Here is a 23,794-nt window from a genome sequence, read left to right as displayed (position 1 = left end):
GTCACGACTCAGCCTTTTCGGAACACTGAAGTGTGTTTTTGGACTGATAATGAAAACTGCTGCAGATCATCAACACCATTGATGATAAAATTACCTAAGAAAAGCTCTGGATCAGTATCAGTGTTGGCGGATGTGTAGCGAAATAAGATCGATACAAATATAGTCAAAATGAAGTAAATCGGTAACAAAACATATATTTTACAAACATAAAGCATCGGCAGTCGATTGACGGTGGAGCGCCGCTGTGACATAAGCAAGAAAGGCGTTTCTGCCTTGAGTTGAAAGTCATTAAAATTGGGTTTCGAAACTGAGTTGTCGCGTTACTCTCACAGCGAGCTTGACGGCGGTAGTACGTTGAAAACAAATCATCTTTTTTTTTTTTTAAAAAGAAAAACAATTTGCACAATAATATGAGTACATCATCGGTGTCGGCCCAGTAACTGACGTTTATATCTGCGTCAGCAAGTGTCTTGCTTGCTCATCATTCACGATGAGGAAACGACAATAAATCTGTTGTATTTTTCGGCGCATCATATCAACTTCTTTGATGGAGATAACATCAATAATGGTGAATAACCGCTACCTGCCAAACCAGGGCCAGTACCGGTCGGGACTCTGGGTCACAGGAATAGTATCTGGCTGTTGCTACGTTGTCAAAAAGAGTTCCTGCTTGTCATTTAAATTAAATGGGAACTTGAAGAGATATAAAGTCCACTACTTGTCTGCTAAATGCAAATGTAAATGCAAATTTGGACATAGTCTCTCTGCACTACCAGCTATAAGTAATGAGCATATTCAAATTATGCTCTTACACTCACTATTTCCCTCTGCAACAGCCCTTTTTATTCTGAGCTTCTGATAATACCACGACTGTGAATGGAGGACGCCTAACACCACACACTCACACTCGCAGAAATCATAATACATGCTTGCTTATACACAAGGCGACGAGGCCAACTATTTTCAAGCACGACGCCTCAGCACCCTGTGGAACTTTTATCTGCTTAAATACCCATCATCTTGTAAAATACCTTTTCGGTCTTCCCACACATTCCGCATTCTTCCCCCCCGCATACACTGTTCCTGTGTCTCCTTGCAACCCAGCCACTATCTTATCACGCTCAAGGTCTCACAGAAGCCTGGCTTCAGCCCAAAAGTCTTGAACAGGGGGCACATCTTGGCAGACAAGGACTGCAGTATGTTCAGCAGTGTTTTTCCAGGCCTTTTGTACACAGAATGATTAAAAGGAGCCAGGGGAGTATTTACTGCTCTGTTCTAGTTTGAGATATCTATGAAGGCTACAATGAAGAGAGATCAGCAGATCACTGCAGGAATTAGTCAAGCAGACATCAGGATGGGGAGGATAGATAAGGGAGGAGAGGCAGAGGAACCAGGAAGGATCGTGTAGTTTATCTATGATTTCAGATTAAATTACAAAAAAATATATATATAAGCAGCAACACATCCTGATTGAAGAAAGAAGCTGTTGACAGGTTAAAGTAACTTTAGTCATATGAGGGAAAATACAGGTTTGAAACCAAAAGACGGCTTCAGATATTCCACCGACTCCAAAATAAATACAAATAAATCAGTTTATAACTGAGCTGCTTACCAGCTACAGAAGTCAGGAGAATCGCCAGGCAAAATCCAAAATTAGCCAAGGATTTCATCGTGATTCGGCCCACAGCCATGACAGCATACATCAGCTTTGGTCTAGCAGTTGAGTTCCTCCAAAAAAAAATCTTCTTTTGACTCGGATTGCACCTACTACTTTGTTTTCACCCTCTTTTCCTCACGTCAGCTCAATAACTTGAACTGCTCTCTCAGGCATGGAACTGCACATTGAGGTTTCATGCAAAAAAAAAAAAGAAAGAAAAGAGAGAGGGGGGTGTTGTCTTCTTCTTTTCTTTTCTTCTTCTTTTTTTTGGTCTGTTGTTGTTGATGACTAATGGAAGTCCCGCGATTGACTCCGGCATAAATCGGACAGATAATCCAGGCAGCTAACTTGTTTGGCGGATCTTCCATCTAAAACAAGCCAGCGAACAACGTCCATCTCTGCTAGCTGACATGCTAGCTGCCCGGGGCGACCGTCTGATACTGGAAAACTTAGGTAAAGATGGGAAAAAAATAACCTACGTACACTTCATTCAGCTACCCGCACACCATTCTCGGTTGTGTACGTTTTAAAGTCCGTCACTGTTTCGACACTACGGGCAGGAATTTGGCAAATAGACGCCAGCCAATTAGCTCGGTTAGACGGTTGGCTCGCGAGCGGAGTGCTATCGGAGGGAGCTAGCCGACGGTAGCCTAACAGCTAGCCAGGGAGTTATCCGCGTCCCGTCTCATTTCACGGTCTTCATGGTGGGCTAAAGCGCTTACGGCGAGTTCTCCGGTCGCAAACAGACTGAAATATTACTCAAAAGCTGCCACACGACGCAGGAGAGATGCATATCTCATGGTTTGATCTTCCCCGGGGCGGTCCACTGCGCTTGGCATTGACGATTTGGAGCTCCGCGAAGCAGGCAGACAGACAGGCAGGGCGGCTGGGAACGCCTCGTTTGCAGGCTTGTCTGGACCGCTCGTCTCCGGTATCAGGTTGCTGTGGGTTGGTGTTGGGGGGGAGTGGAGGAGGAGGACAGTCCTACACAATCAGTAGGTGCTGCAGCGCCGCTGTGCCGCAGACTATGCACACAACAGCCAGGAAACATCGGGCTGAATTCAGGCTCTCCGCGCAATCAATCACTGACTGAGCCCGGAGGGAAGGAGGTATGTGGACCCGCTGCACCCATAACTCACCCTTCAGGCAGGAATTGGTCATAAACGGTCGCAAACTGTAAAAATAACAAGTGGAAGACAGAGTGCGGGCATGAAATAATGCTAAATATACCAGATGGAAGTGCAGAATCGCTTCGGAGGCGTAATTTAACAAGTAAACAAAAATATAGAGGGAAATAATAGATTATCATTCGTAAATCACGATGGTATCGATCAATTAAAAAGAATATAATTGATCTAGTGGACAATATTGATATCGGCCCATTGACTCTTTAAAAGTGTACCGACTATTTACATGCTAAGTGTCTGCTTGGAACTAATATAAATTATAGAACATCGGACACAGTTGGTGCCTTGTTATTACCTTATAATTAGGGCCTTCGCCTGAAGGTACTTCAGGTTTTTTCAGGTTGTTTTTATTAGTAGTAGTATTCATAAGTTCCACGTTTTTTGGGGGAATTGCGTTTTCCTACTGCCACTAAAAGCATCACTCTGTTATTATTCAACAGTCAGTGTTACTTTACTGCCTCTGTGTGGTCAAATAACTTTATGCAAAGTAAAATAAAATAAAATTCCATATTACCAGTTTGTGGTAACAACAGAAATGACTCCAGCAGGTGGCAATGTCAGCCTGCGTCACGGCGCAACGTGTGCAGCGTCTGATTATATAAGACCAGAATATTATGTAGTGCTGCTCAAATACTCAGCCTCTAAATACCACAACGTGGTGTCTGTACTCTCCTGTATATGTATATAAAGTAATGTCAGATATAGTAACACTGGGTGTAGCTGCATCCGGTTATCATGGATGAATTCATTTCCGTCCCACTCGGCTCCTCGCGCACAGGAGAGGGGGCGTGTCTGTGCGCGCAACGGTACCTCTGCTGTCCGGACTGAGCCCACAGTAGTGGAGCGCTGCTCTGCTCTCCGGCTGCTAAGAAGGAAGTCATACTGGGGATACTGATCTGGAGTGGCACCGATACCGTGATAGAAAGTTCAACCGCGCGCGTAATGGTATGTTAAACGGTGCCAGATTGCCTTTTTACGCACGCCGAGTGCGCAGGATTTCCAGAATTTCAGCCTTCGCTTTACAACTCGGGACGTCCCTCATATCGCCTCATCACCTGGCCGCCTGATGAGTGGTGACTATGGCTGCTTCTGCTCCGCCTGAGGCCAGGAAGTTTACCCGAGGGCTCAACAAACCGGGCACCGCCGCAGAGCTGAGGCAAAGCGTGTCTGAGGCTGTCAGGACGTCAGTGTTGGTGGTAAGAGAGAAAGTTATACACACACACACACACACACACACACACACACACACACACACACACACAAATATGATATATCGTATTTGAGGTGGTCAGGGTCCAACATCAGTCTTGGTACAAATGTCACTGCCTTGCTCAAGAACACCTCAGCAGAGCAGTTTAAGATTAAAAACGTGGACCATTTTCATGCTAAATAACTCGTTTATTCAAAGACTTTTGTAGTTATACTCTGACTCATATTCCCCCTTGTCAGACTCTGCAGGGTGTCTTTGTTAGAACTTTCTCAAAAGGGGGTTGCCAGGTAACGGAAATATACACCGCCTGCTCAAAAGGTACAAGGAAGCCTACCTTGTAACCGGATAGGCTCACCTGAGTAATGACCAGGTGAAGATAGTTTAAGACTTTTATTTCTTTACTAAGTCAGACTGGGGCGGCATGGCTCAGAGGTAGAGCAGCCATCTAGCAACCGAAGGGTCGCTGGTTCGATCCTCACTTCCCCCGGTGATCACGTCCAAGTATCCTTGAGCAAGATACTGAACCCCTACTTGCTCCTGATGGCCCTGCGAAGGACTGGCGGCCTGTCCAGGGTGAACCCCGCCTCTCATCCAATGTCAACTGAGATAGGCTCCACCCCCCGACCCTTAAAGGATAAGTGGATGGATGGATGTCAGACATAGTGCAGTAATGCACTGTACATACACAGTAATATTAAGAAGTATTCGATGGAGATGTACTGCACTGACGTATGTTGCCCCACTGGTGAATATCACATAATTTTTTTATTTATTTTTTGCAAAAAATCCAGCCAAACCTGTGGTAAAAATACCAACATGTCCTGTACCAGCAAGCAACCTTAATCTGCAGCACAGTTTTTCCATCATACATGTCATTACATGCTACACGCGTCACTGTTAAATCAAGTGTCTTGAGCCTGCAGAGTTTTAGTACAGCGTTAATCCATAAAATGTGAATAAATAGTTTTTCCTTGCTTAGCCCAGTTCAAAAGTAAAACAGTATTAAATATGAAAATTATTCAAATTCTTTACGTCACGTGAGCAGGGAAGCTCTTGGCCGTCAGATGTTGTCAGTGGTGACGATATATAGATGAGAGGGTGAGCTCGGGTCGTCCTTCACGTCCCCTTTTTAGGAAAAAACCCTAAGTGAACATCCTTCCCAGAGGCAGACACAAAAAAAAAATAGATCCCCTTCTCTCTGCTGTGCTGCATTAGAGACCCCGGGAGACCAGCTGGATGCTAATTAGCTTAGCACAATGAAGTGGATTATGCCCACTCAGCATCCAAAATGTAGGAGTTCAACATTCAACATACTCCCTGGTTCAGGTAGATCCAGTTCAGGATTTGTTCCAAAGTAATCGACAAATTAGTAACAGCGTTGTCGTTCTTCACAGGGTTTTTTTTGGAGGTGCTGCATCAAAATAAATAGTTCCTGCTTGGACTCTAATTTAAAATTGTTATATATTGCAATGTCAAATTGTTGTATCTTAGCAACCTTAGTTCTGTAATGCAAGAAAAAAAAAAGACCGTTTTGGAGAAAAGTGTATTTCGATACAGCTATGCTACACAACTCGTCCACTACCGTTCATCTCGCTAAGCTAACTAGCATCGTGGGTCTCCAATGCAGCACAGAGGAGAGAGGCGTCTCTAGCTTCTTGTCTGACTCTGGGGAGGATGGACACGAAACATATTTCCCAAAAAGTTGGCGTGCTCCTTGAAGTTTAGCAACGCTAGCTGATGCAGCTTCTTGATGAATGGTTATACCCTCGTCATGGTGTTTATCTCCAACACAGAGGAGCTCTGCCGGAGCCTGTTCCTGCCCTGTAATTGACCTCTGTGAGTACAATTGGTGGAGTTCCCCTTCAACAGAGTTCAGAAGCTATACATTTAGTTCAGGTTGAATGAGCAAAAATGAGCGCTTTAACCTTCAAGAGACTCTTCATGTTGGCTCAGAAGCTGTGCACCTGATGTGGTACATTTACCTCTTCCTCTATTTTTGACCGTGCGCACTTGGCACAGCTGTTACCCTTCACATTTGCACTTCATTGACATGCCGGTATGGTAAAAGCAAATATACATCAAACAACTTCCCCAACGGGTCAGATTTCCTCCAGCTAGAAGCGGCGGTTGGATGCTATCTGACTAATGACAACAGTTTTGTAATTTTAAACCCGAAGAATGCAGGTGAAGTGCAGGTGCCGCAAATCAACCCGCGACATAATCCATTATTCACTCTTAATCCTCACCTCTAATTTAGGCAATTATGTCATAGCGGTCTATTCAGCCTGGTGTAGCGGCAGCGTGGATGTCAGGTCAGATCTCTGGGCCGTATTCAATAATGGATAAGACGATGGTAGGTGCTCTAGCTATTTTTAAACCTGCCCTCTCTCTCTCTCTCTCTTTCTCTCTCTCTCTCTCTCTTTCTTCCACAAATTGATGTCCCACCAAGCACCCAAGAGACCATTAATTATGAATGCTTGCATACAATACATGATATATCATTTACATCCGCGGCTGAGAGAAGCTCTGGCAGCACATGGGACACGCCAAGGTTTTCGGATATACCTTTTAGTGAAAAGTGGAGGCTAAGTAGTGTAGCGCTACAGACAGCTCCTGCAGTTTTAATAATCACTTCCAACTGTGGGACATGCTTAGCCCGAGGTTTTTATACTGCTTTCTGCCTTCGTCTCGCCACACAAAATGAATATTGGCACACATGTGCGCGCACACATACATTATATACACAAAAAACACTCAGGTTTTATTTATTCATATATATATAAACACACAGGCTTTCCAGTTGTAACGGCAGTATAACAAAAGGCCTTTGACAAATGCGTGAATATTCCTTTTACAGCGCTAATAAAACCAGATCACCACGACAGTCAGGCAACTCTGCGAGCAAAGAAATCGTCCCAAAACCTCATAAAGTTGTCAGCGGATTATTAATCCTGTTCAACATTTGCTCATATGACCTCCAATATAATCGATTTGTTTTTTACTATCAGGAGAAGATGAACTTCCCTGTTCCCATTTGGTCTCCCGTAGTGATACGCGCGATTGTCTGTTTATATTTTCCTCATTTTGTCTATCTCTCTCTTTCTTCCCTTTATCCCCGCGAGACTCCTGTTCCGCCCAAATAAACACTCAAACCTCGGCTCGCGGGAAACACTAACCTCATAATATGCATCCTGATACCTTAATACCGCCTCATTTACAGTTGTTAAAACCAGCGGTTCAGACTGTGGAACGCCACTTAAGAGTAAACTCCACTCTAGAGGATTTTGTCTGATTAGAGCATAAAAATACCTGGCAGAGATAATCTGCAGATTTGCAGATGCTTTAGCATTGCTGACCTACTGCATATCTGGGTCATGATACGGGAGCTGAGGGCGTTTGGTCATCTGCTGGGTTTACGGTCGAGCCCCGTGTTGCTGCCGCTGATAGCTGAGGCTAGGGTTTTTCTGGCCATGTGGTTTCCATGTCTTCTTTATTTAGGCTACCTCATCATACTGTGTGTCGTTACCACCCTTACGCTTGCATAAACACCCGCTGTCTTTTTGCTTTCGCTGCCATTCCAGCATGGGTGTGGTTGAGTACATTTCAGAGTCTTGTATGTCATTTGCCGGCCTGAGAGCATTAAACTTTATTTCTCCTTCACTTAAAAAAAAAAAAAAAAAGGCTCAGCAACATTGCTGTGGCAACACAATTCCTGCTACATGACATGATTTTGATACGTTGCCAATCAATCCAGTTCAGCAAATAGGGCTGTCATCATTCTCTGTAGCCTGCAGGCTCGCCAAGTGAAGCCTGCTTGTGTTGTTTTGTTCTCCAGCGCCACATCATTTTTATTGGATAGTTGCTACATGTTTGGGTTTCTGCGCCACGGCCTGCGGTGTTGATTCAAGAGTGTTTCAGGCTATTGCGACATCTTCAAGGTTTCTTCCTGGTGTTTATTGTAAATATCAGCCTCAGGTTCTGCCGAAAACTGCTTGTGTTGTGCTGTGTTTAGATTTACAGCGGGCATTACGGAAATATGAGCTAAAAAAAATGCGTCTCGGTTGAAATTATATCCTGCGCTCAGTTATGTTTGTGCATCTGTGTGTGGATAATGCTTGTGTGCGCATGCAAAACACAATTTGCATGAGTAGCCTTTATGTACTCATATTAGAGGAGGCCTTATTGTTTGAGGAACAGAACATTTGTTACTCAAAACTAAGAATTTGCAAACATCCCATGAGATAATATGGTGTCAAAGTTGTATCTCATGTTTGGCAGTTTAGTCCGATGCACATAAAGTTGGCCGACATGCAACAAACAATGAGGGGTGAAGTTTGCGTGCTCAATGTCGTCCTCCAGAATCTATTCCTCTAGTTTGTGACTTTTTTAAATCTAATTCCAGAAATCCTTTCGGCCCCTGACGCTTCGATGCTTCCTGGTTAGAGCTACAAGAAGCGGTGGGCAGACCCTCGCGTCTTGTTCCGTACAGCAAGAGAATGGCACCAGATAGAATTTGGACTTGCGCTCTGGTGCCAAAATCACTTCCTGCTTCCGCTAAGTAGCAAGCAGATCTGGCAGAGTCCAATTATTGCGATTTCCTGTTCATTGGCGGAAATGGCTTTTTAGCCGCGATAACATCGCTTAACACAGACTTGCTGGTGTCAAAATAACCCACCGCCAAGTTCTTATGGCATTTCTGTCCCAATTGTAGATGGATATGATAAACCCACAAGATGTAGTTCATACAAGTGTAGAGAAAAAACACAAGCATGCGATTTCTTGTTGCCACTCGGTGGTGCTATGACTAATCCACCACCAAAATGAATGGCCCTCCATTAAATATTGCTAAAATTGGCCTCATGGTTTTTGGAGGTAAATTTCAGTGTCTTACAATTTTGGAACATCATGTGTTAACATCGTGCCCAAGTCACTGGTATTTGGGTTCTTAACAAGGCGGCACGGTGGTGCAGTGGTCAGCACTGTGGCCTCACAGCAAGAAGGTTCCGGGTTCGAGCCCCGGCTCCATCACAGGATCTTTCTGTGTGGAGTCTGCATGTTCTCCCTGTTCCTGTGTGGGTTCTCTCTGGTACTCCAGCTTCCTCCCACAGTCCAAAGACATCAAGAGGGGACGAGGCTGATTGATACTCTAAATTGACTGTAGGTTTAGCTGTGAGTGTGAATGGTTGTCTGTCTCTATGTGTTGGTCCTGTGATGGACTGGTGACCTGTCCATTTTGAACCCAAAAGCTGCTGGGATAGGCTCCAGCCCCCCCGCGACCCTTAACAGGATATGCGGTAAAAAAAGGATGGATGGTTCTTTACGCAAAAGCAACAACACATCAGTGTCACCTGTCGTTAGCGTATCAAGTTATCGTTTGCATTCGCCGTCCGTCCGTCTGTCAATGTTCTGCTGCTTATCTGGAACCAAGTTGTGAAGGCAGCAGACTGACTAAGGTACCACAGATGTCCCTTTCCACAGCAATACTTCCAGCTCCTCCTGTGGAACCATAAGGCGTTCTGCGGCCAGCTGAGATACATAATCTCTCAAGCGTGTTCTAGGTCTACTGGGCTTCCCAGCGGTAGGACATGCTAGGAAAATGTCCAACATTACAAAAGGTATCAAACGCGGATTCCTCTGGTTGTAGGGGTTGTACCCCAAATGACCAAGTACCTCACTGTGTCTCTAAGAGGACCTGAATTTCAGCTTCTGAGATCTCATTCTGTCAGTCACTACCCGAAGCTCTTGACCATTGCTGAGTGTTGGAGCATAAATCAAACCGGAATGGCGAGAGCTTGAGTTCCTCTCACAACCTACATTCAGCCAAATACTACCCTTTAAATGATATGACCAGGCTGGATTTCTCTTACCTCCTCTAAATCTCCAAACTGAGATTACCCTGATGACATCACAATGACACAATCAGGGTTCTTTTCAGAGAGTCTCTCGAGCTACAGAGGAGTGCTGTTTTCACAGGCTGATTAGTACTCCCCGCGGTGGGTAACCGACCTTTATGATGAAATAGTGTATTTCTCCTTTGGTTCATTTGCACACTGAGTAGACGTGAGTGTGTTTGATGCAACCGCCATTAAAGAAACAGTTGTTATTTCACTATTGCAGTGGGCCTTGTCTGCTAAAATTGGGCACTGACCATGAAAATTTCCTCTGACCCAGTTGACACAATTGCACATCCAGCTCTCTGTCGCGTGTGTAAAAAAATAACCATGTTACACTTCAGTGTGGAAAAAACATTCATGGCCTTTTTTTTTTTTTTTTTTTTTCCTTTTTGGCTGCCGGAGAATTCTTCCATCCCAAAGGTTCCATCTGCGATTGGTGGAATTAACAATAACCAGATTCCCTTTTCTGTCTGCCAAAATACCTGCAGGCCCTTCACGAAATACTCAATACCCAAATCCCACGCGTGTAACCCAGATTCTCCAGTAACATTCATTATTATTAGCCTGGATGTAGGTCTCCGTTGAGAATATCGACACATTTGTGTGAGATGAAGAGAGGGATTACAGTTAAACTTGCGCTATGAAAGCATAATGAGAGGCTTTGCCCTTCCGAATGAGATCCCGGAACGAGACACGCACCCGGATGCAGCATATACACGAACCTAGGTCCCACTCGTATTCAGCCAGGCTGACCTACGAAACCCACGGTACGCCGCTTTCCCTGCACATTTTTGCGCTGATGTTTGTTTTTGATAGATAAAACTCCCGAGATGATTGACAAATTTTGTCTGCCCTTTTTTTTTTTCTTTGAAATTGTATGTGTGTATATATATACTGTATATACTGTATATGCAAATTAAGCATTATGTGTAAATTTGCATATATTTCCCGAACAGAAACGTAAATTAAAAACCAGGTTCAAAATGCTCCTGATGATTCCAGTTCATTTTTTCGGGGCGGCAAAGTGGTCTCTGAAGGTTGGGTTTTGTTTTTTTTTTAGATTTGGATTTATTTAAGATTCAACTGTAGATGTGTCTATTTAGTTTTAATCAGGAATGAGAGAGAAAAATGCAACAAATGATATACAAGAAAACCCTCAGTACTCCATCCGTCCATCCGTCCATTGTCAATATCCATGAAGGGTCCCTGGGGGGTTGGAGCCTTTCCCAGCTGACAGTAACCCTCAGTACTTCTTCAATACCGAAAGGAGTAAAACTTTTGTGTTTGCGATGAATGCTGCTAATGTGGAATTATCGGGCTCACAGTGAGAAAATGCAATCGATTAAATCTGCAATCAAATCAAAAGTGTGTTTATCATCACAAAGAGCCAGAGTAGAAATCGTGACCAAAATTAACATTTAGACATGAATTTAAGACTCTCGCGCCCTCTAGTCATTTACTGGTAGGGTCCTGCCTTGTAACGGCGTGTAAATCCAGCGTGATCACACACGCGCTGATATCTGAACGAGGCTTGAACCGCCTGTGGGTGCATTCACTGTCCAAACAGAATATAATAAAAACAGAGCTGGAGAGATCTCTCAGGGATCTATCTCCTGTTTTGCAAAACAAACTGAAGATGGTTTTTCCACGTCCCTCACATCAAACCACTGCAACGAAACTTGGCCGCCGTGCTGTCTTTGGAAACATTGCTCCGGTTTGCCAGCTCTCTGGGTGACATTACATTTTGGCAGAGGCTTCATTTAGTTTTCTTTGATTGTTGAGGGAGTGTTCCCAAAATCTATTAAAAAAAAAAAAAAAAAAGAAAGAAAAGGAAAGAAAAAGATGAGTTAAGAGGAATCGTCTGGCTGTTTTTTCAGTGAGTCATCATGCTTCAGTGTTGTTGCATTGTCGTCAGCAGCCCGTAGGGGGCAGCAGTGATGCGTGTGTATCTTGGCAGGCTCTCCTCTGTCCTGGAGGCACCATGATCATGAAAGCATCCAGACATGTTTGGACCAGTAGCCTGTAAATCTGCAAGTCTGGCTTGATTTATTTGCTTTATGCATCTTGTTCAGTGAGAGAATCTTCCTGGCACCAAACATGTCGGTGAATCATTTATATTCGGGACCCCCCCCCCCCCCCCCAAAAAAAAAGTGTTTGTTTGCCAAGTGTCAAACTTCAACTCTCATGCAGTATTTTTCAGGATAAAAGACTGCATGTTGTTAAGTGTTCTGCAAAAGCAAAAATACACATAATTTTTTTTTTTTTTTTTCTTCAGGCAAAGACTGCAATCCTGAAGTTTTAGGACCAGCATTATGGTCAAAGATATGAGTACTGCTATTAACATCCAAGACCATTTTTATTTGGATCTTTTTAATCATGCTCTGTAGCATTTTCATGATTAAACAACTAAAAAGTTTGTTGTTGTTGTTGTTGTTTGGATGTTAATTCCAGTTAAATCATTTCTGGGCACTATTGGCTCTCCCTGGATCCGTCCCCCTGGTTTGTGTAGATGTGTGTGGAAAGGTTAATGGGTGCAGTTTGGATTTCATTAGAGTAATGCATTGCGCGAATAATCGCCGAGAAGGGGATGTACTGCTGAGCCTTTTTGAATGGGTCTGAAAACACTGCAAATTTAACAAACTAATGGCCTCACAGGGGCGCTTCAGCGGTTTTGTAAGTGAGGGAAGTGTTGCATTATGCAGCTAAAACACCAAATACTATTTCCCTCAGTGGTTTGTGCAGAACCAAGCAAAAGAGAATGATTATTAGATTGTAATTCAGCAGGTAAACAAAAATCCCTAATGAATCACTAGTGTTCTGACTGTGTTTACTGATAACTCAGTAAAATCAGCAGCATTATGCCTTGATAGTATGTCACTGGTGCGTTTACATCTTGTTTGCACTGCCACCTAATGGCCCAAAAAAAAGGTTGCTTCAGGAGAATCGCGGTAGGATCATTAGCCACGATTAGCCATGCTAGCGGCTCACGGATTAGGCCCGGTCGCGCCGCAGCATGTTTTTGTTGCCTGACTAGAACTGTTGCGTAACCGGCCGCTGCTTTCATTTAAAACTCTGAAGACACAAAAGTCTTTGTTTTCCTCCCAAAACACCCAAACTTTTTTGTTCAGAAGGCCACCAAAGTGTCTCGTGCGTGCTTGCAGACTTCACTTCACACACAACAGTTGAGACTGGAGACAACGGCGGGAATCTGAGGCAGATATCTGCACCGGCAACATATTTTCATAAATCGCTACCCCGAGGGTCATTTCTCTCTGCAGTCTGATGTTGTTGGTTCTGCGTCTTCCTTCTGTATTGGATGAATTTCACGGAGACCCGCCTCTACTCTACCTCTGATTGGCTGATGGTCATTGTTTGTTTTTTGCTTCCTCTTTACATTTTTATTTCGCACGATACCCCACTGTCTCAGCGGAACGGTGAATAATGTATGTTTGACACTTTGGTGCGTGAGTTTATAGCTGTGAATGTAGCAATGAATCCATCAAGGATTGATGCTGTTTTTAGTACGATAAGCGCGCTACAAGTCGAGACAGCTTCCTGTGTCTCGCGTGTCATTAGTTCAGAAGTTAGCAGTAACTACTGAATGTCTAGGGTGGACTGTCCTGTAAGACGGACATTTGACGTGCCGTTCCTGTGACACTTGGCTCAAATCAAATCACCACTTTCCCTCCGTATATGAGATGCTAGCTGGACTATTCATAATATCCCGTCTCTAAAAAAAAATTTGTTTTATCGTGTTTCGCTAAACAAAGATGGCGAACATAATGAGCATTTTGTATCCTATTTAAAGCATGGTGCTAGCTGGCGTTGTGTCAAGCGCCAGCGTCATTGCTAGCGTGAAATGATGTTTTCATGCCAAGCGCCCTCGCCATCTAGCAAATGAACTTGCCCACATCAGCGGGTGCGTAAGTATCTTAAAGAGGCGTGGTCTGGCGTAACCATGGCGCATTGATGTTTTGATTCATAGGCCGAGAAGGGGATGGTCTTTGCTCAGTGGTGTTATGCGGCAACTGCTAGTTCCGCTAACCGCCTCCCGCCATCGATTGCTTAAATGGGGCCCTCTATAGAATCACATTAGCATGTTGCAAGCATGCTGGCATGTTGACGCAAACTCTCTTAGCTCAAAATACGACTGCCCCTCTACAGATACTGAGGAAGTGCTAGCGAGATTAACTACAGTCCTGTTGCCAGTAGTTTTTTTGCGGCTGTTGCTTTTTGCTCTTGATACGATTCCCTTCCTTGTTACCCGTTGTATTGCATCATAGGTGACTGTGTCAGCTGCAGATGAAATATTTATGTGCATTGAAATTCAACTAACACCAACAAGCCTGTATGCCTCATCTCCTAACAACCTCGCTGCAGGAAGAGTGTGAGGAGAGTGTGGTGTCGATCGGGTGGTGATTTACAGAGGGTTGCTAGCTTTGTCCTGGTTGTCCTATGACGCATCAAGCTTGATGAAACAGTCCCACATGGCGATAATGGCTGCGGGCCTGGCAACACGGGTCAAGAGAAGTTAAATCATTCCAATTTTTTTTTTTTCATTTGCCTTTCAAGTGCATGTTAATGACATCAGAAAGATGACCGCATCCCTTGTAATCGCATCGTCAATTGCAGAATGAGAAAGGAGGGAAAGTCTTGAGCAGCGTGTTTGTGTGTGTGTGGGTGAGTCTGTGTGTGTGTGTATCTTTGTTGGTAACAGTACGCACTTAAGAAAGCATGCAGAGTCAGAGAAATGACTAAGCTGTGAGAGAGAGAGAGAGAGAGACAGAGGGAGGGAGGAGGGGAGATAGCTTGCTGGGTGAGAGAAAAAGAGAGTGAAGAAGTGAAAGTGACATGCATGAGTAAGGGAGAGAAGGCAAACCAGTGAGCAATAGCAAGCGTCTGAGCATCCTCATCCCCCAGCAGAAGGAGGAAGGAAGAGGAGTCGGAGAGTCAACGCCCTGCTCCGGCTGAATGAGCAGCTTTTCTCCTCCGGGGCGCTCATCCTTCCATCCCCGCTGAGCCGCACACAGGAGTGTTGGACTCAGCAGCCCACAAGCATTCACACTTGGGCTGCGATTTGCTTTCAAAGGTAGATGGAAATCCTCCGAGAGAAGTCGGCGCACCTGTGAAAGTGTCAAAGGACTCTTAAAGGTGACTTTCTGCGCGGGGAAGCAGGTTCTAGTCCGAGACGCGTCGGGTTGCTACCTGGAGCTGACATTTAGGCAAATAAAGGTCCAACCGGGAGATTATTTTTCCTGCATGGTGGCAGTGAGACCCCCGTGGCACCATGGGATGCACCACCAGCGTGGTCGTGTTGGAGGGGCTGCGCTCCATCCTGGAGAGGAACTGTGGCTACATCAAGGGGATGGTGGACCTGGCGGCTGTGGAGGAGGAGGAGGAAACAGTGAGTCTGAGGGGATCGCAACTTTGGATGCCAACCACCGCTCTGGTAAAGAATTTGTACCAGCATCATTCCCATTTTTAAGTCCGATCATTTTCCACCCTTCTGAAATCCGTTGACGCGGAGTCCACCGCGCAACTGTTCCCTCACAAAATATTGTATAGATTTTCTGATTCGCCAAGAGAATACGCAACAACAACAAAAAAAATCATTAGTGGAATTACTAATCAAGACTAAATTATTAACGTTTCCATTTTATCCACGCAGCTGCATTCTATTCCAAAATGGGTTTTAAGAGAATATTCAGATGCTTTGCTCTCTATGTTTGATCACTTGCTAGAACTGGCTTCTTTTTTTAATTTCATGTCTTTTACAGAATGGAAATGAGGTTAAAAAAAAAGAAGAAGAAGAAGAAGAAGAAGAAAAAAGATTGAATAATTTACAGATGAAGCGCAGACTTGTTGGATTAAACATGAGTTACTGCACAGATAAGCAGAATTTTAGCCAATAATCCCTCTAATGGAGTCCCCCGAGGAACTAGATGTAGAGGTACTTCTTTCAGTGCCCCCAATTGTACATTCGCCGCTGCAACACATCAAAAGCTCGACATTTGGCTACAAGTAGATATAAAATACGTGTCAGAATGTGCGCTTGTTCAGAGCAAGTAAAATCGGGGTTTGGGAAGTCCTCCTCCTGCCTCAGCCCGTGTTCCATTAGACACTGATACATGAAGTTAGCTCCATTAGCCAGTAATAGCAAGGAGGTTAAGTAGGGTTTCTCGTGCACTGAGTCAAGGACGTTCACTTAACCATTATCACTTGATGCAGCGTTTCCTCTACAACCCTTCATTTGTGGTTCTGTCTTGCGTACCCTTTGCCATTAAAAACATCTGCAGTCGCAGCAGATTGTGTCTTTCCATTCATAGTCCAAAATTATACCAAAAAAAAAAAAAAAGGAAAACGCTTGAAACATCCAGAATCCAAATCCAAAATGCAGATTCGGATTTCCTGGCTAAGAATTTAAGGGATCCCTCGGGTCAGAAATGCGTTTTTCTTTTTTTTTCGTTGCCACTGTCGAATGTACGAGCAGAGTTTGGAAGTAGAGGACTGTTTTCAGGTTCATGGATATAAAAATGCAGGACCACATCAAAAATGCTCCGATATTCTGCACAAATAATCACGAGGTGGAAAAGGGAACCGCCGAGAATGTATTAATGTACAAATATTTCAAGGAATTATAAGGATCTACATGTATTAATTTTTTTTTTTTTTTTAAAAGAAAAAAGATAATCAAAACCTCATGAAGGAAGCGCAAGGAGATGTTGACTGCTGATGCTTCCCACTTTCGCTTTCACTCTGATGCGCGGCTTCATCTTTGTTTGGCGTAGAGGAGGAAACACAAAGACGGACACAGAAGAAAAGACTTGCCGGCTCATGGTTTCAACAAAAGATGCTCTGTTTCTGAGGAAACCGAAGCAGGCTTCTCAGTGCCCTCCTGTTTGTTTACATGATCGGCTGTTCCATTCAAGCTGCTCTACTGCCTCGCTCTCTGATTGTTAAATCCCCTATCCATGTGAGGAGGGTTCGTTAATGAAACAGGCATAAATTTGTTCTGACAAAGGACTTTTTTTTTTAAGCCCTCATTTTAGTCTTACAGAAAGGGAAGCAATGCCTGATAACTCCTTGACCCTAACTTCTGTTGTGTAGCTCCTAAAGTCCATGAACGCTAAGATGATTGACAGTTAGCGGAGGAACGCAGCAGATGTCGGGAGTTTGCTTCCTGTCTGTAGGACTACATTACAGTCTTCAAAATACACTAAAGTCCCACAGCGTGTTTGGAACGTTCCATGAATGAGACCCGTCTCTTCCTTCATTTTGGATCTCGCTGCTGCGCTGACAACTCACTGCTGGATCGGCCGCAGGAACGTCGTCGTCAGACTTGAACTCCATTGGAATCAACCTGTTTTGCCTTTCTTAAACGCCGCCGTGACCTCACATTACGACTCTGCCGCTTGTCATGAGATAAATGTCGGCTGGGTTTAATGGGCCTCTTAAGTGGCATTTAGATTCTGTTTTCCTTCACAGTATTAAAGGCTGATTTATTATACCTTCTATTCCCACATAATAGAATATTAGAGGCTCTGGAACAGCTCCTAGAGCAGCTCCTATAGTACTCTAGCGGATGGTGCCTTTGTAGGAAAACAGAAGAATGGCTGAATCAATGAATGTGTGTGTGTGTGTGTGTGTGTGTGTGTGTGTGTGTGTGTGTGTGTGTGTGTGTGTGTGTGTGTGTGTGTGTGTGTGTGTGTGTGTGTGTGTGTGTGGGATCTTCATTTTGTTCCTATGGAGTAATCCCAGGCAGGGACTTTCAGCAGCACCTCTGAGAGCTCTGACATCATAGCGACTCCAGGAACTCTCCTCTCACATATCACATTTAACTCGTCCCACATGTTTTCTCATGCTATACCTGCACTTGCTGCAGTTGAACGTTGGCCGCGAGGCGCCGTGAGCTCCTCTTTGAGATGATACAATATTTAGCATTTTATTACTTTGTTGCGGCTCTCTCTGCTGATCATTCATAGTGTGTGTGTGTGTGTGTGTGTTTGTGTGTGTGTGTGTGTGTGTGTGTGTTTAGCAGATCAGTAAAGAAAAAAAAGGGAGGTTTGCTTCTTTTCAGGCAACACCCTCACACTCCCCCCCCCCCCCCCCCCCCCCCTCCGGGGTGCCTGTAGTGATGGTTAGCTCCCAAACATTACATCAACCTCCTCTTGCGTAATCCTCAACAGACGTGTGTGACGTTCAACGTCTACATATGTGTGGGACTCTTGGGAAGGGTGTGGAAGGCTCGCGTGTTTTGAAAGGGTTCAAGTAATGTGAGACAACATCATTCCCCACTTCCTGCTTCTCCTCTCTGACGGTGTTTACGTCCAGCTCTCAGCCCTGTGAACCGATTTACGCTCCCTTCACCCAACGTACACACATTCCTGGCATGGCACTGGCTTCGGCTCTGGGGAGCGGGATGGTGCGGGAGGGCTCCAGAGATGCGGCTGAATGAAGCGAGATGACCTCAGAGCAGCCAGGGCTTTGACAAGGGGCAAATTATCACGCTGAGATGGTGACGCCGTCACTGAGGCCCAGTCCAAGAGAGAGATGCCTAGCATTGAGATGTAGAACACACACTGTTTCCCCGCTTAGTATCGCCAGCTTTAACACACTTAATGCAGCATTGTGGCACCAGTTCTCTTACATTTGCCAACAACCAGATCCAGAGTTCTGCTTTTAAAAGTGTTCACATCAACATGGTGTATATACAGTGGTTTGGTTACGCGTAAGCAGAAGCAACAAAGTACACAATTTCACTACTCGAGGAACAGTGCAGATATTTCTGTAAGAAAAAAAAAAGGCCGGTAAAAGTAGATAGATATTAGACCTATTTAATCAAGTAAAAGTATGTAAAAGTACCCAAAAAAATTGCACTTTTGAGTTTTTCTCTGCTCCATCTGCATTTTTGCCTGCTCACTTTAATCCGTTGAAGCTAAACGCTTCACTACACATGCAGATGACAATCGCCTCGGCAAATATCCGATTAATCTCAGATTTACTGCCACAAAAGAGTACTTTAGCAGTGAGTAGTAGTGCTCTGATGGGAACAAACTGTTAAAGACACGGTTGAGGTTGAGGACAGAGACGATAGTGACGTGTTATTACACAAGGCTCAGAACACAGAGGAAGAATTAGAGCCGTATTATCAGAATATTTCAGAATGTTTCGATTTGGACCCTGAAAAACTGAGGCGTTGGGTTTGTCTTGACGTTCGGAATCGATGAACCACACCTGCAATTTGATGTGAATTAAGTTTGTTGGACTGAGAAGATAACGGAGCAGAATTCTTTCACCACATAGCGACGAGCTAGTGCTCTGAAGTCCATGTCTTCTATTGAACAAGGAATTGTGGGTAATTGTTTTGGGCGAGACTCCATGTGTAAATTGTCCTAAAGTTTAGAAAAGCGAGCTTGGGACCAGAGGGTTGCCAGGTCAAACCCCACGAAAGTGTAGTTGTGGTTGTAAAAGTACAATGTGCAACTACATATTGAACGATAGTACAAGTGTACTTATAATAAATCACTGCGAAGAAACTTTTAATTGTTGGAATGGCTACAAATGTGGATTCAGTATTCCTATAGTGTTTCTATGTACAATTACTTCAAGAATGCCATACTCATATCATACTACACGTTTTCCCCTCTAACCCAACCTTTTCCATAGCCCCCAATAACCCTGGCAAAGTGGAATAGTCCTTTATTTTTTCAAATTTCCTGTGTTTTTAAAAGAAGCCCCTTTGAAGAGAGTACAGTTAAAACAAGTTATGCAAATGACGAGCACATCAGAGAACCTTGCCGTACAAAAAAAAATTCACACACACACACACACACGCACACACACGACCACAACCTTGCCTGTCTTTGTGCTACATTTTGTCAGGAGCGATGAAAACTGCAGAGATGACGGGCTTTTGAAGTCGTCGCCGTCGTCCTCGTACCCGCGGCGCGTCGCCCCCCCCCCCCCCTCGCTCTCCCTCTCCCTCTAATGTGCATGAGGGAGCTTAAAACTTGTCTACCCACAGAGATAATTGGATGGTTTATTAATCGTGCTTGTTGAGTCAGAAAGATTCAGTGGCTTGTAAACATTGGCACGTTTTTTTTTGTTTGTTTGTTTGTTTTGGGGGGGGGGGGTGTAACTTGTATTTGCATCAGAGTAATCCCTCACCCAGAAACTTTAAATGTCATCACCAGTAGAAAACAGCTGAGCTGAGGCGCCTGTCTCGCTGAGATTAAAGGAGAGCGATGAGTGGATGGACAGACAAGAGGTTATTCTAAACTGTTCCTGGAGCAGCTGGAGTGTGTGTGTGTGTGTGTGTGTGTGTGTGTGTGTGTGTGTGTGTGTGTGTGTGTGTGTGTGTGTGTGTGTGTGTGTGTTGCACCCATGAGCCGGATAAGGCGAAGTGTGTTTAAACAGACCCCGCTGTGGGTGCCTGCTGCAACGGATGCAGTGCAGGAACAGAAACAAGAATATCAACGGGGAGTAGAACTTTATCAGAAGAGTATCCAAATACTGTTACTGCATCTGGTAACAGTTATTTTTACTCCCCCCGTTTTTTCTTCTTCTTCTTCTTCTACTACTTTTTTCGACTTTACATTCCATTTTCAACACTCAGGCAGGTGGAGCAGGCACAGGACAGCGTGATTCCCAGGGCTCCGGAGGAGTGGTTGGTTCCCCTCCCTCACACACACATCACATACTGTACACACACGGATGCACAGCTGTGAGGATGGGAGGGGCCCGAGCCCTCTGTGAGCAAGAGACAGAGAGAGAGAGAGAGAGAGAGAGGGAGGGAGGGAGAGGGAGAGAGGCCAGGCTATCATGATTGACTAGAGAGGGAATCTCACTGGACGTCACACACTGCAGGCAACTTTCTGCCATGGCGGTGTAGCTGCACTAAGATTTACACCTGATCTTAAGCCACACATACACACACACACACACAACAGGATTGGACCAGGATGCAGGGCCGGACAGGCAAAGCTCCTAGAAGGGAGATGGTGATAGAGTCACCCCAGCAGTACAAGAGTTTGGCTGAGATTGAAGCAGAGGTGGAGGCTGGCTCACAGGTGGCAGCGGTAAGTCTGCGTCTTCCTTCTTTGACACACCTAAACTTACATTTCTCTCTAATCATGTGAAACCAGATCTGATCTGACTGTTTAAACACATTTAAGTCTCGTAGATCCCCTTTCAAGAGCAGCTTTGAAGATCCCCCCCCCCCCTTTTTTTTTCTTTTAAAGGCTTCGGACGGAAATGGGAAATAGTAGCTTCTGGGTATACCTCTCCAGGGGGTTGAATGTTGATCTTTTTTTAGGAAATGGGGCACTTGTGGCTCCCTTTGTTCATTAACTCTTCCTGTACCTCATTGAGTCAAGGAGTTTGACAAGTTGGTCGCAAATTCGCTGCAAAGAGTTTGTTGTATAAATGCTTTTGCGGAAAAAGCAAACAAAAAAGGAGCGTTTTTAGAAGTAGAGCTTCCAATTCAGTGCCGCATTTTAGTATAGTTTGATCAATGAGCCACGGTTACTAGATAGACACAATTATGAAAGAGATTTTTTATTTTTTTTTTACCTTTGAGAACTTTACAACCACGTCTTTATCAGCTTCTCTTAATAGTTCTCAGCTGCTGCTGCTGCTATTCCTCTCTGTTCTGAATGGCAACAGTCCAGTTGGAAACCAGAACCGGCGATTTTCCACTTATCGGATGATCTTTACATCCAAAGGACTAAGAGATATGGAGGGGATATTTTCATGACATCATCAAGAGGATTATATGCCAAGTCAAAATGGTCAGCCGGTGTAATTGGCCTGAGTTTATGATGTGTTCATTGGACCCTGACCAAGAGGTTAATCCAAATAATCTGGATCGCCGTCAACGCCTCGCCGCGATGGAGCCTGAGCAATGAAACAATTTAGCAGTGCGCAGAGATGCTGAGCGATGAACTTTTAATCCCCGACGGGTTTGCAAGGTACATTTTCTCACAAAATTCATTTTCACGAGACTTAATTGTAAAAACGTGATCCTGATTAGACCTCCATGTACCTGCGCTCAGTGCTATAAACGAATGCTGCTATGCTAACAAGCTACAAAAAACACGTTGCTATCGTTGAGAATTTGTAAGCATGCTAACAGTAACACCTGTTATATATTCATTGTAATTTATCGAACACTTAAGAACTTTTTAAATGTATTTTTTTTAATCTATATTTCATTTGTTCATTTATTGTTTTGATCATAAACTCCAGAGCAGCCAGCGTAGTTTTCTGTTTTTGTTTGTGCTTCTTTTTTGTCGTATAAAGCTGCATTATTTAAGTGGTTTGACACAGCAGGAACCAGATGCAGAAATATTCTTCTTTTCTGTTGGTTCTGGGTCCTTCATGCTGTAAATGTGTGCATGCATGTGCACAAGCCTAGTTTCCATGTCCATCTTCAGCCTCGAGTTGATGTACACACTCCTTTAATTAATCATTTGCATGTGTAAAAAGTTTATACTACAGTTACGACATTCATTAGAGAGGCGGAGGGAATTAAATCTTGTATTTGGTGATCTCTTGTTTTGGATGGGATGAAAATTACAGAGTTTAAAGGACGAAGCAGACAGTCGAATATAGCAAAAGACCCAGTGGAAGTAAAAAAGAAACAGGCATCGGCACAATTTGAGGACCAACAGGAACTGTTAATCCTGGTCTGGCGCCCTAAAACTGGAACCGGTTCCTCACACAATACAAGGAGTGTACTTATAAGCCTGAAGCAGTTCATCAGACAGAAAACCAGAAGGATGCGCTGTCTTAGTCCCTCAGATGAGACCAGAGCAGCCGTCTGGCAGCTATTTATAGCAGCTACAATTAACAAACCAGAGGCCTGATGAAATTTAGTCTTCCCTCAATTATCTGTAATACAGTTTGCGGATGGTAATAATGGTAATGTGATGTTAGAGGTGTGTAAGCTCTGCGAAAGCTGTTGTGTGTTTCTTTTCGCGCTGCAGCGCATCAGGCTCGACAAGCCTTGCTTTCTCTCATCCGTCCAGTTGGAGCTCGCCGTATCGTCACAGGTGTCCTTAACTTAAAATATCCCTACAGATGCGTGAGTTCTGCTCCAGCCCGATGTCGAGCGTCAAGAATCTGCGGTATTTCCATGAATTTCTGTCTTAGTTCATCTCTAAATAGATCAAAGTCCCTCCAGTTTTAATCTGCAGACACACATGCGTGTCATATGTCAAGCTTTGTGTTCTCGTAGCGGGGCTATTTGAGGGAGGACATGCTGGAGGAATCTCTCGTGTGTTTCCTGTTGGGGAATGTTACATCTGCGGCGCACGAGGAGTTTAATATCAGTTCGATCATGAGCTGAGCCTCACTGTCTTACCTCTGCGGTGGAGCGTGAATGTGTAAATGCCCTCACTGTTAGACTTAAGCTTTAGGAATAATCCTGAAGGGACTGCTGCCATTTATCAGCGATTTAAGCTGCGAGGGCCTCTGTCTTTGTTCAGGTTTGGAACTCATGACATAGTGACTGGTACAATGACTCACAGACTCATCCGTCCATCCCTCCCTGTCCTTAGCGTAGATGCTGTAGCTGTCAACCAGTTTCTCTATGAAAGAACAATGGCAACTTGTCCAGACAGTTTGAATACCCCGGACTCTCTCAGTGTAACTCATCCTACGACTCCGTATAAACCCACACCCTCATTTCATGTGTGTTTATTTGCGCTAAAAGAGCTAACAGGGTGAAACTTTGGCTCCTTTTCGTGCTTGAGCTCAAATTAAAGCCGGAGGACACGAGAAGCGGACCATAACCCAACCGTGCCCTTCAAGGGAAAGGGTAACCATCGCACAGCGGTGAAGACTC

General features: G+C 44.4%; 2 protein-coding genes across 7 annotated transcripts in view; one reads left to right on the top strand and one right to left on the bottom strand.

The window, feature by feature from the left end:
* Positions 1-2,736, bottom strand: part of LOC147272452 (bone morphogenetic protein receptor type-2-like) — a 31,988-nt gene extending 29,252 nt beyond the window's left edge. The window contains exon 1 of the mRNA XM_086220584.1: positions 1,613-2,736. Within this exon, the coding sequence (XP_086076710.1) occupies positions 1,613-1,703 (91 nt within the window). The 5' untranslated portion in view covers positions 1,704-2,736. The remainder of the gene's footprint in view (positions 1-1,612) is intronic.
* dock9b (dedicator of cytokinesis 9b) overlaps positions 1,845-23,794 on the top strand; it is a 60,094-nt gene continuing 38,144 nt past the window's right edge. For 2 of the 6 annotated variants that reach the window (XM_086220306.1, XM_086220054.1), the window contains exon 1: positions 14,826-15,397. In XM_086220306.1, the coding sequence (XP_086076432.1) occupies positions 15,236-15,397 (162 nt within the window). In that variant the 5' untranslated portion in view covers positions 14,826-15,235. Of the gene's footprint in view, positions 4,041-14,824; positions 15,398-20,813; positions 21,027-23,794 lie in introns of those variants that run through there. The other 4 variants (XM_086220132.1, XM_086220470.1, XM_086220385.1 and 1 more) reach the window with 4 other exon arrangements.

Source organism: Aulostomus chinensis, chromosome 1 (assembly GCF_037954235.1).
Source record: "Aulostomus chinensis isolate RoL2024-O1b breed Wild chromosome 1, RoL_Achi_v1.0, whole genome shotgun sequence".
In the NCBI taxonomy this organism is placed as follows: Eukaryota; Metazoa; Chordata; class Actinopteri; order Syngnathiformes; family Aulostomidae; genus Aulostomus; species Aulostomus chinensis.
Note: the sequence above shows the minus strand (reverse complement) of the source record. Positions and strands in the feature narration are given on the sequence as shown.